At 47.2% G+C, this 13,158-nt stretch overlaps 1 protein-coding gene across 1 annotated transcript in view; it reads right to left on the reverse strand.

Annotated features, from left to right (window-relative positions):
• Window positions 1-4,322: 4,322 nt before the first annotated feature.
• CTSD (cathepsin D) overlaps window positions 4,323-13,158 on the reverse strand; it is a 34,684-nt gene continuing 25,848 nt past the window's right edge. Inside the window, exons 6-9 of the mRNA XM_006278837.4 lie at window positions 11,498-11,620; window positions 9,977-10,121; window positions 7,856-7,954; window positions 4,323-7,365 (exon numbers count right to left, since the gene is read on the reverse strand). Of these exons, the coding sequence (XP_006278899.1) occupies window positions 7,204-7,365; window positions 7,856-7,954; window positions 9,977-10,121; window positions 11,498-11,620 (529 nt within the window). The 3' untranslated portion in view covers window positions 4,323-7,203. The remainder of the gene's footprint in view (window positions 7,366-7,855; window positions 7,955-9,976; window positions 10,122-11,497; window positions 11,621-13,158) is intronic.

Consider the following 13,158-nt stretch of genomic DNA (forward strand, 5'->3'; position numbering starts at 1 on the left):
TGACACGGGCAACCACCCAGGGTGCTACACACACACGCGCGCACGCGTGCCTACGCTTACAGCAGTGCTCTCCCCCCGACTCCACCCCAGCTGATCCCTGCCCCAGGCAGGAGGAGCAGTGCCCAGCTCAGCCTTCCCTCTGCCTCCAGCCACTGCCCACCTGCCTGATGCAGTATTGCCAACCCCACCGTGTCAAAAACCACAAGACAAACTCTTAAAAATCAAGAGATTTGGAGTGTAAATCATGAAATGCTATTTTTGAAGTGTGTGCGCATGGCTCCCAGGGCAAAGGCAGGAGGGTGCAGAGCTCCAGCCTGCAGCAGGCAGCCTGCCTCTGCCCTGTGCACGAATCCAGGGGGGCACATGTTTGCTATTTCCCCCCTGACCCTAGGGCCCCATTCATCCCAGCCCCTGCCCCATGCCCTTCCTCCCCATGGGGGCCTCAGTCTGTCCCCATCCCCCCCCCAGCTTGGCACACTCTACATGCTCTGGAAGAAAAAATCCCGCGATTTGATCTCTCTCTATCAGAAGACCATGAATCAGAGTTTATTTGACTTGGAAATTGGGAGTCTCATGATTGTTCGTGAGAGTTGACATTACTGCTGATGCACCATGCTGCTCTGCCTCCCTGCCACACTTGTCCCTGTGCCTCTGCCTGCAGCACTGCCACTGACTTGGGGGCTGGGGCCAGGACAGAGTGCCAAAATACAAGTTTGCCCAGGGCACCATTTTCCCCAGGCCTGGCTCTGAGCACCAGTGATGACTGAAGAACACTCAGTAATTTATTTTCCACCTTCTTTATGGAGGATTGTTTATTTTGTTGGGTCTCTCTCTCCTTGGACACTGTTTGGGCTCAGACCCTACCATTAGATCTGTGGACAGGTCCAGGTATCAGGGCTTACACCATTTGTGCTGGGCTTCAGGCAGTTTCCCCACTCACCACAGGGAGTCCTGAAACTCGGTTCTCATTCAGCCCCACTAGAATGCCTCAGTTGCAAACACTGCAGGGAACATCTGAATCCAGACAAGAAATGATTTCTGGAAGCAATGAGGCATGTTTAACATCACTGCTCCCTTACTAACTTCTTTTCGCACCCCTTCTTCCCTCCACCCTGGAGTCTATTTTAGGCCCCAGTTCTCTGCCATCTGCATGGGTCTGTGTCAGGAACTCTTCCCTCAGAGTTAGTATAACAAAGTCTTTAAGGCAGGAAGCATCCCCTCATTTATATTAATAAGCATTTGGCAATCGATTGCATTTTTTTTTCTCTTGGGGTATGAAGAAACAGTAGATGGAGGGTTGGGATTTTGGTGGATCTTTGCAGCCAGTCTTTTTGTATTGTTATCTGTTTTAATAAGGGCAAGGAGGATTATGTGGGTAAGCACTGAACTGGGACTAAAGAGATAAAAACTCCATTTCTTGCTCCATCCCAGACTCCTTGTTTGTCCTTGGGCAAATCATTTAATTCTCTGTATTCTCAGTTCCTCATGTGTCAAAAGGAAACAATACTGCATTGCTTTGTCTGTTCTGCCCATGTATTTTAACATTCTTTAAGTTTTATTCTGTATTTGTACAGGACCTAATGCAAAGAAGCTTTACCCTTGTTTAAGGGTAAATACCACCCCATTACCAGCAGAGATAATACCAAGGTGCACAGAGAATAGGGTGGCTTTTCCAGGCAATTGAATAAATAAATAAATAAATAAATGTTGTTCTTCTCCACCAAACCTTTCAACTTTATAAATTGGGGACTTCGCTAACAGACTCACAGAAAGACTTTGGGATGTGTACCCTGTAGTACACCTCTGATACAAGATCCCAGGTTTCTAACCCTGGCTCACTCTTGAACCAATGTAGGACTGGTTTATGCCATACTTCTAGCACAAAATAGTTTCAAAGCCACCAGATATTGGAAGACTAGCCTGCTGTAAGCGTGTGATCCGGTGGGTAGAGCCAATATGATGTCACCCTCTTTTAGAGGGCAAGAGATTACAAATGGCTGAGCGATTCCTAGTGGAAGCCAGTACAAGTGAGCTGATATTATGCTGACCTAACCCTCAGGGGATCAGGGTTCTGGTTCCTAGCTCTGCCATTAGCCTGACAAGTCGTCCTGGTTTTTTTTCACTATAAAATGTGGGTAACGATACTGACTACCTTCAGCAACTGCACTATGAAGCCCCTGGCATGCTGTTAGAACAATCCTCACATAGATTAGGCTATGGCAGACAGACATGTCAAAGTTACAGCTTGCAGAGCACATCCAGCTTCTGGAGCCCGCTCATCTGGCCTGCAGCACTGCCTTTGAGTCTTGTGCGAGTGTGCTGTATGCAGTATGTGCTGGCCTTGGGCCTGTGTGGCAAGCAGAGACTATGTGGTATGGGCTGCACATGGTGCAGGGGCTGTACACAGCACACAAGGCCAGCCTTGAGTGAGCACTGCATGTGGCATCCACCCTGGAGCAGCCCTGCTTGCTGGATCCAGGACCAGTCCATGGGCCTGAGCCAGATCCAGCACATGGTGCCTGTGCCAAAACAGCCCTACCTGCAGCATGTGCCCCAGACTGGCCCCATGTGCTACATGCGGATGGGTCCCAAAACCCTGCACACTGGATGAGTTTGACACCCCCAGGATATAGCCAGCTTTGCAGATGCACTACAGTAAAGCTTGCAGTGGGGCTAGAGCTCGTATTGGGCCAAGTTGTGCTAGGCTGGCACTACAAAGCTGTCATATTTTTGGACCAAAACGCAAAACAAGACAATAACTCCCTGCCTGCTTCTAACCCCAACAGCTGAGAAGTACGCCTATGGAAAGCCACATGCTTTGGTCTGCCCCAGATTGTAGGACAGCCTGAACCCTTAGGTCTGACAGATGTGAAGAGTCCTATTCAGGGGAGTGCTAACTTGGATTTCCACTTGTGACACGAAAGATACCAACACTATTAACTGAGGTAGAGACAGGAGAACATTGGGAATGCTCTGCACAACCTGCTTTTGTTCACCTAAGTGCCATATGGTGTTGCCTTGTACCTGTTTCCCACTCCAAATCTCTGAACTGAAAGGCCAGAGGGAAGAAAAGAATCAAGAACACTTAAGCCCCATCACAGAGGAGCCACCCTGAGAGCGCCTAGAGGAGCCACCCTGAGAGCAGCTAGTGAGACACAAAACCTGCAAAGAGAGGAAGCAGTGTCTGAGAAGCCTCTAAGGCTGTATTTTGCCTAGTCTAGGTATTGGCCTCTTCCTTGATGCCTGAAGGAACATCCACTGAACTTGTGAGAATTTCCTTTTTAATTCCATCCCCAAGTGACTGACTAAAGTACACTGTATCCCCTCTCCATCCTGCTACAGAATCTCCCACTGCAACCAACTGAGGCATCAGTGCATTTATTTCTGCTGGAGGTGAGGGGGGCTAAGATGATGGCCCCCCCCTAACAGCACAACCAGAACAGAGCAGTTCTCATGGGGGTGGATGCAGGCTACGCATTGTGGGCTCAGGGCTTCTCACCCTTCTGCCCTCCCTCAGGGAGCCTTGCACCAGCTGAGGGGCCCTGGCCCACCTGCAGCAGTGGGGGCAGTCACGCAGAGTTGTGCACCCCACTGCTGTTAGGTGGCATGGCTGGCACAGGGCTTCCAGGGAGAAGGCAGCAGGGCAGAGAGCTCCAAGCATCCCACATCCACCCCACACACAAGTCTGGAGGGCATATGCCCCTCCCATGGCCCACTCCCTGGGATTACATACAGCAGCAGGGAGATGCTCCCCTCCCCCTGGCCCTTGGATGAACTGCCCATGGCTGTCCCACTCCCCACCCCAGCCCTGGGCCCCATGCACCACCCTGGCTGGGCAGCACCCCCAGGCCCAGCCCCTGCCCCACTCCTCCCTCCACCATAGACTTACCTGCAGGCAGCTGGAAAAGCTACTTTTCACCAGTGCCTGGGGCTGTATTCCTGGCCACGTGCATGTGTGCACATCTCGTTCCCCACAGCCCCTTGCAGGTTGAAACTGCCAGCTTGCAAGGAAAAACCTAATGTTTCCCCGCATTTTTCCACGGTGAACAGAAAACCTGGATCCCTGCATGACACTGGGAATCTGGGACAAATGCTGTCCCAGAGTCATGCAGCCCAGGACTGGGACTTGAGGTTCCCATTTCAGGACTGTCCCTCCCAATTAGGGACAGGTGGTCACCCTATTCTCTTCCCAAGGGGGGCCAGCACCTTTGGGCCCCCATGTACTTGGCACCTATGGATTGAGGTAACATATGTATGCACACACATATGCATACTTCTTTATCAACCCAAAGCCTAAGAAGACAAATCTCTCTCTCTCAAGGTAAGGGAGAAAAAATAACATTTTTATTTCAACTTTCCATGAGACAATAATTCTGACAGCAAGTTTAATAGCCCCAAAATTAAAGTCACACAGCATTTAAAGTTCACTTTGAAAAAGCAGGCAAGACAATGGCAGAGAGGCAGGGGGAGGAAGAGGCTCACACAGTGGTTCCCTGGTCTTTGCATTGCAAATACATTATGTCAAATAAAATGCTCCCCCAGCCTGGCCAAAGACAGATGTCTTTTAGAACTTGACCATGCGTCAGAGTCTTCCCCAAGATGTCAATGCTCTCCATGTCTAAGGATAGACAATGGCCCAATCTTATCACCTTTGAGTTACTAGAGGGTGTACATTGTAAGTCATACATCTTACCATGGGGTAAGCTAAATCCTGAATAAATTCTAAATTAACAGTCAATTCTCTTGGTGGATTTTCCCACCCTAAGCCCAATTAATGGGAACCTGCAACCAAAAAAACCCCTGCTTTGTTTCAATTGCCGTGGCGGATGAAGTCTTCAGCAGAAACAGGAATCAGCAGAACTAATAAGTTCTGGGCCCTTGATCAATTTGAAAATGGGGCTCTCTGGGGAGCACATAAATATCTGTATTTGATGCGTTTTTTAGTGACCTCTTCTTGCCCTTCAGCTGTAACAGATGCCTTTAGGCTTCTAATCCAGGGCTGCAGTTAAGGATAGGCAGGAAGAAGGAAGCTCTGGGAGCAGCACATGGATTACTCCTGGGGCTTTAGATTACACCTGCAGTCACAGCTGCTTTGGCTAGGCCTCTCCCTGTGGGTAAGGAATAGTAGTGATCCTACCTGTCAAATACAACCTATCAGAGCCCAAGTCCAACCCTCTTAGCAAACTCAGAGCAGGGATAAAGGGCCAGAAAAGGGTGGAACTTAGCATTGAGTGTCAGCTGTGTCCTTGCTTTTTTCTGTCCCTGAACACCAAGCTCCAACTTGGTTCAATCCTGGGAAGACAATGGATCCACTCTCCTTTGACAGGTTCCCACCTACCCAAACCCAACACCTCTAACCTGCTACCTCCTGGGTGAAATCCTGCTCTGATGAAGTCAATCGGCAAGACTCATGCCAACTTCACTGGAGCTAGGATTTCACCCATTAGGTCTCTCCCAATCCCTGCACCACAATAATTATTATTTACATTGCTTTGCATCCTCAGCAAGTCAAGGATTTGATTCGTTATCTCCATGTTCCACCCTTCAGCTCTGACTTTGCTCTTGCTGGCAATGTTTGGGGCCTCACTCCAAACCTAATGATGTCCACTGGAGTCTCTCCATTTGCTCACTAGGCCTTGGAGCATTCTTCCACATACCCTCGTTTAAAACCCATTTTTACCCTACTTCCTGCCACCAACCCCAACTTGCATTTTCTGCTCAGGACTGTGGCTTTGCGTTTGTCTTCTCTTAGTTACAGCCCAACTGTGCACACAGCTTCTGTGTGTACAGGCCCTTGCTCAGTGTGGGTAAGAGAGAGTCTGTGTGCACAACTAAACCCTTAGACTGTAAGCTCTGCAAAGCTGGGAACACACCTCATTCTTTTTGAGAAGCCTGGCATACATTTACAGGACTCTTCAAAGGTTTTTCATAAGGAAGCTACAGTACTGAGTAAGGAGTGTACAGCAGAGATAAGTTGGCTTCAAAAAGGTTCAGAGACTGTCTGAGAGAAGCAAGTGGAACGTCAGATGCTTCCCCATGCTTCTGATCTGGAGGCCTTTCAGCTCTCTCATATGACTGCTAATCAATCTAATTTTGATCCATCCAAAAATACTACAAATATAATTTTCAAGAGCAACTACATGGTGTAGAAGTGCCTCCTTTCCCTTTGATTTTCAATGGGATCTAGGCTTAAAAAAAGAAAATAAAGAAAAGAAAAATATTACCCCCAGATCCAGGTCTAGATTAAGCTAGTAAATCCTGATACCTGGGAAAATTTTAAGAGGCAGAAAAATTAACTACACACAAGACAATCTGGGTCATCTATTTACCCAAACTGGTTTGCTTGACCTCAAGGGTGAACACAGGCCTTTGTAGATACAAGCTTGGTGACCGCTATCAAAAACTTACCACAACCCCCTTTCTAGTCCTACTTCCTGAAGGTTTCTGCAATCTGGAGCTGCTATTTTCATCACGGCCCAGTTAGGTATGTGAGATACTCCAACAGAGGTGGATACTCACAATTATATGTTCTTATTATGTGCCATCATGGACATGGGAAAGAAGATGAAAGTATTTTTATTCTAAACCTTGACAGAAGGATTTTAAAGGGATCTCTCACATAGTCAGCTTATTATGCCCTCCAATGCAGCACCACAAAGCACATTAAGAATGTTAAACTAGAACAAGCTTATTGAAAGCCATCAGTGTACCGATTTCTTCCTCATCTATTTTAGATCAACTGTTGAGACAAACTCAGCTTCTCTCCCCATGATCAGCCCAAGAAGGAACTGAAAGTTTGAGTATGTAAAAAGCAAAAACAAAACAGTGCATGCCAAGATTATGTTATCAGCATGGTTTCTCAGCAGGAGGAATGGAATCATTGTGTGGATCTAATAAGCTTTGTCTCTTATTTGTGAAATTAGTGCCTGGAATCAAGAGTGGGAAGCGTTCAGCATTGACAGTTGATGTTAAAAACAAAATGCTGGAAGACTTAACAGGGCAGGAGATTACTCTATGTTGAGTCATCAACTAGAGTGGTCTTATTAACAGAGGGCAAACATTAGCTAGCAGGGCACCAATGATTTTTTTTTCTTTTTCATTTTAAATCTATTTCCATTTTCTCATTTGCTTCCTAATCCTGGTAATCACTCTCTACAGCTCCAATGTTTGAGAGGCTGTGGTAAGGGGAGTTGCAGTGGGTACTCAGTTACACTTGGCAAAGCCAACAGCTTCATTATCACGGTCAAAGACTGTGTAGTAGGGGCCAATGAAGACATCTCCCAGGATCCAGAGTGGGCCTCCAGGAGGTGGGACATCTAGGCCTGAAAATCCACTGAGGCAGATGGTTTGTCCTTGTACAGTAACCTACAGAAAGAGGAAGATATGTTAAAAGAAGACTGAATCTCCTTTTTCCCTTCAGCCCAAAAGCCCACTCTACAGAGCCAGTTGAAAACCTGAGTCTACAGCGAGAGGGAATTATTGAAAGCAATCATCATTAATATCCATAGCTCAAGGCCAGGCCTTGTCGCAATCAAAACCTAATGATAGAGAGATTACGATGGTATAGTGGACTCAATCCATGCATGCATCTATCATATGCTATATCCATGGCTATACTCGGTGGTGTCAGGCTACTGCAACACACTGGGAGAGCTCTCCACAGCTATTCACAGATCCAGTAGCCTAGAACTGGTATGATGAAGTGAAGTCAGTGCTGCACTGCAGTTAATGGCAAAACTACCATTTGGTTCAGCAGAGCAAGGATCTCACCCACTGCAACATTTTCTTGGGGGCCTAGTGAAAATGGATAGCATAGAAAAAAAAGGGAGGCAGGTGAAGGGTGCTTGGGACTTACTTTAAAGATGTATTGCTCTCCGGTGAGCTGATAGGGCTTTCCTCCCAGCACAAGAGAGACAGAAGGAAGTGTCGGCACCTTCTCACAAGGGATCACGTACTGAAAAGGAAACGGCAATAGTACACTGAGGAGCAAAACCTGAGCCACGTAAGGGCTTCTGCCTACTCACGCCGAGGAAAAGGTAGTTCCTCTGGGAGATATCCAGGTCTACTTCCACCTCCAGACAACCCCCTTCTGACAGTTTAAAAATGGCAGCCAAAACCAACTACTGCCCTCTGGCCTTCAGCCAAATCCAAATGAGGTCCTGGGTTGGACAGAGGTGTGGGAAGGAAGGGTGTCCTTTAATAGATGGGCTCCGCATAGTTTAGTGCAGCAGGGGACATGGATCAAGAGGCAATGTATCCCAATAATGAGGGCACTGGATTTTGAGGTAGAAGCCTGGGTTCCCAGCTTTGTTTCCTACCTACCATGTAATCTTGGGCAAGGCACCTTGTCTCTCTGACCATTTCTCATCAGGCTGTCTAATTAAAAACAAAACAGCCTGAAGAACTCCAAGGCTGGGCATCAGAGTAGGAATTATCTTTCTATAACACAGGGGTGGGGAAGCTAGTCTTACTTGAAGCCTTTAAGAGCTACTGGACTATAAGTAAGGATAGAGGCATGAAGTCATGGAAGACTGGAAGCAGAACAGGAGGACAAAACAGGAGACCAAGTCCATTGGTGCTTCATACTGCTTTTCTCGGACCCTGTTTTGGCAATGGGGCTTACAGAGCCCTCTGTTTGAGGAGACTTCTCAAGGTCTTGTGCCAGTTAAACTTATAGATTATCTTTGCATCCAGTAAAGATGGATTTAAGGAGTGGCTACCAAGCTTAGAGACAGCTGCTTTAACTGCTAAAACAAGTTGAACTGCTAAACATTGTCACTCTTTGCAGTGGGGAGCATCTCTTCCCTTTGCACAGGAAAATTCCAGGCTCTTGAAAAAAAAATAAAAAATAAAAATTACTTTTTAAAAAACAAAATGAAAACAAACGAAACAAACACCTTTGAGATCAGTTTAATAGCTTAGGTCAACCTCCATTAATAATGAAAGTTTGAGTGGCATAGATGAGTCCTGAAGGGGGACAGGTCCAGAGAAATCATTGCAATACATGCCCTGCTGTCCTACAAGAAAGACTTATGGAAGTTAATAAAGCTGAACCCAGCAGTGATCTATAGGAGGTTATTTTATAGATCTCTACCAAAGAATGAGATTTTTAAACTTCACTGGAGAATTTTAGAATGGAGATGCAGATGTGATTCTTTATTAGGTTTCATACGATCATTTAAAAAATGAAGAAGAGAACTGCCCACTGGATCCTACCTGACTTTAGTATAGAAGTCCTCCAATATCAGGCTAACCCCCTTCCCTGAGTTTCCAAGGAGGGTACTTGGGATCCAACTATAAAAGGATGAGGGGAGGAAATTTGTCTCCAGTCCACTCCATCACTAGCTGCTTCAGTCTTTGTTTATGTAGGACTAGGGCCATTACAGTTCAGGAGCTACAGTTTCTCCATAGCAACTGGCTCCTCTCTCACTGAGAAAGAGGTCAGCTTCCAAAGCAGGAGAAAATCTAAGTGCACCGATTGCTGTTTGGAATTGACAAGCTGCTGCCCAAAAGTCTCTATGCAGCGCTGCAAGATGTCCAGCTCATTCCTCACTGTGGCAGAGATGTAGCAAGTCTCTGCCCCAAGAGGCTGGCAGTCTAGAGGCAAGAACAGGCAGGATGCAGAACAAATCTAGACTGAGTTTATCCTGGGACTTACATGGGACAGGTGTAAGCTCAGGGGTGATATGCTCAGAGTTGTCTCCCTGCCTATTAGTCAAGAGTTTCTCTCAAGTGCATAGGGACAGGCTTGAGCAAAGGAGGTGAAAGGAGGCTGTTGGCACAAGAAATGGGAAGGTGGGCAGAGGAGAGGAAAAGGTAGAAGAAGGTCTGCAAAACATGGAAGAGAGGCCTGGCATTAATATGTTGAAAGAGGGGGAGAAGCCAGTGCCAAGGTTCAAAGGAGGTGATGATGCCTGGGACCTTGACACCAAGGAAGAAAGGGCAACTCTGAACACCCCTGCCTAAGACTTATTACCTGTCCTTTAATGAGTGGTTTAGCTCCAATGGCCTTCTGCAGTTCCTTCACTTCCTCTGTTGGCCCAGTGATGAGGGAAGTTCCTGTATCCACAATAGCTTCACATCCTTCCTTGCACAGCGTCGGCCCATTGGCAACATTCAACCTATGCACAGAAGATTCCCAGTTCCCAGGCACACATGCAAGGGTGTGTGGGAGAGAAGGAGACACCTTTGTTCAGCTGGAGTGGAATTTGCACATATAACAATCAGCTACCAGAGATGAAGCTTAAACAGAACCACATAAAAACCACATGCTAACATGGACTGGGGAAGGCAGAGAAAAACCCCAGAGCATGAACATTCAGAAGTCCTGATCCAGCACAAAAGCTGAACTGCAAGTGTGCAAGTAGTCCCACCTGACATCAGTGACAGCACTTCTGAGCTGGCAGTTGCACCTGTGCTTTGCTGGGCAAGGACTGTAGCTCTGCTTTCCTAGAGTCTGTGCCGGGGGGGCAGCAATAGGTGGGCAAAGCAACATTTTTTTGCTTTGTACTCTTGCTGTTTTACATGCTCTCCAGGTAAAGAGCCTAGGGCAAGCATGGAAGGCTGGAGCCTGTCATGCAAAACCTGGTTGTCATGCAAAACCTGGTCATCTCAGTGAGTGGGAGCCAGAAGCCCTGGATGGTGAGGCATTAAGCCTCACATTCTTTGGCATTTTCCCTGCAGATATTTTATTCCCATTTTTACAGGGGTTTTTGTTATAATGTGTATTACCGTGAGAAGCAAAGGGTTAAAGGACTAAATAACATTTCCATCTTGGGAGGAGAGCAAGTACATTAGGTAGGTGATTGGGGGCTGGCTGGGTCTTGGCTCACATTAAATACCCCAGTCCTTTGTGCTCATGTGAAAACTTCTCAGCCAAGCGTTCCAAGTCACTTTGCAAACACTAAATAACCTGGGGATAATTACACTTAAACTGTGTCCCAGGGAGGAGCAAGGAAGGGAGGTACTGGAGATCCGTGGATAAAAGGCACTCTGTAATTACAGACTGCTATTAAATCCTCACCACATGGCAGAGTTTAGAATAGGACTCGGGGCTTCCTGGCTCACAGCTCAGCCCACTCAATCATGTTCATTCTCTCTGGCTCTCCCCGAACAATGATGAGTGATTACTAGTGTGAGCCCATGCTAAGAGGGCCCTTCAGTCAAGTGCCGAATTTTTTGGGCCTTGTTCTGTCCCTGCATACATGCAGGCAGTTCTGATGCTTCATCCCCACTAGGGGCATCAGTCATCCATATGGCAAACTACTTTGGGAGGCAAGTGAGGCTGCTAGGAGCCACAGTTTGGTGGGATTTAGCCTACTTGAAATTAAGATAACAGTACAGTCCATTGTAGAAGGCCAAAGGCTGGACTAGAGATTAGACGCATTTCCTCTCTTGGCTAGTCTAGTTCTGCTCTGGGTTATGAGCCTCTGGGACAGGCTCCAGCGTTAGGGTGAGTGAGTGTCTATGTAAGCAATCAAAAACAAGAGGAACTCACTGGTCCATGCGAATTTGCCAGTATGCTGAGCGAGTGACATTCACCCAGTTGAAGTCACCACTGTAATACTTGGGGTCAGTGCCCCCCAGCAGCAGCTCCCCTCCGGGCTGAGCTGTTGGGTCCCTGAAAAAGAAACAAGGTCTATTCAGTTCAAGGGTGGAGGTGGGAACACACCTTCTCTTACCACCTCCCCCCACACCACCAGGGAGCACTTCAGACAGGTGCAGGGGATAGTAATGAAAAAGCAGGATGCTAATATGAAAGGTCCACCAGAAGTTAAGGCTTAGGGAAGAAGGTATGTGGATTTAAAAGGGGACTCTAGAGGCTGCCCAAGGGCCAAGGTATTCTGTCACAATTTCATCTAGCCTCAGCCACACACCTTTAATGCTGAGATCCAAATAAAATCCTTACGTGCCAGGAGAAGGCAAATGGAAGATAGCTCACTGATCAGTGACAGCCCAAAGCTAACCAACTTGTTTTACCAGTAGCTGCAGGTGTTTTCTTCTTTGTCTGGGTGACTGGAGTGAGGGGGAAGTTAGGAAGAGAGGGTGCGGTGGCCAGAGCAGGATGAGCACCTGTACAGGGCACGGAGCCAAAACCCTCCATTCCACTAATAATGAGGGAATATCTCTAGGTGGTTGGGGGAAGGGGGAAACAGGAAGGAGAACAGATGCAGCTGACTATGATTATGATATCAGTGCCTGACTCCGTTACAGCCACCAACCCACAGAACTGAATTCTCAAGGTTACTGTAAGACAAGAAGGCTACCGAGCAGATGTGAGGAAGTATGGTGACTGAGGGCATGGGGGAGGTGAGCTGGCTTTTTAGCTGCAAGAATTAAAAAGATAGGATGCTTTTCAGCCAGAGGAGTTTGAATCTCTCACAAGTCAGAAGACTTGTTTGGAGTATCAGCACCTCCTCGTGCCATGGTCCCTCTTCTCCATGCCCCTTCACCTGCTTGGAACCTACACACAACCATTATCCACCAAGCAGCTCATAGCCTGGTACACAACACCCCCACTTCCCTCTTTAAAATCAAAACCCAATTCTCTGTCTCCTCATGCTGGTCTGAGAGCAGTGGAATGCCACACACCAATATAAGAAAGCGGAAGGTCAGGCCTTCTGAAAGGCCTAGAAGCGAGACCCATCAAGTACTGCACATGTATTGCTGGTGTGGACAAACCCAAGAGGAATTCACCAGCTCCCTCTATTTTCAAATACTGGATTGGGCTTATCCAGCCAGGGCCCAATACTTCATTGCTCCGTGTAGTCACTGACACCTATAAGGACACAAAGAGCCTCCATTCTGATTGAAGGGCAAAGCAGTAGAGGAATGCAGGGTGAGCCAGTGGGAGAGGAGAGTTCTCTTGGCCAGTGACAACCAGGCCTTTTGCTTCAAAGCTCCCCTGGCAGGGTTTGTATTAATTTGTACCGTGTCAGAAACATTGTAGAAATACAATAAAAGGGCCAGGTGATAAACTGGTGTAAGATAGCACAGCTCCAGTGACCAAGTCATGCTAGTTTATATCAGATGGGACAAGGACTAGAGAACTTAACTTTTTCAGTAGGCTGATATTTAAGGAGACTCTAGAGTGGAAGCAAGCTCCCCCCACTTCCTTCAAAGGAGTATACAGTTCAGAAACAGACCATACCACAGAAA

Source organism: Alligator mississippiensis, chromosome 2 (genome assembly GCF_030867095.1).
Source record: "Alligator mississippiensis isolate rAllMis1 chromosome 2, rAllMis1, whole genome shotgun sequence".
NCBI classification, from domain to species: Eukaryota; Metazoa; Chordata; order Crocodylia; family Alligatoridae; genus Alligator; species Alligator mississippiensis.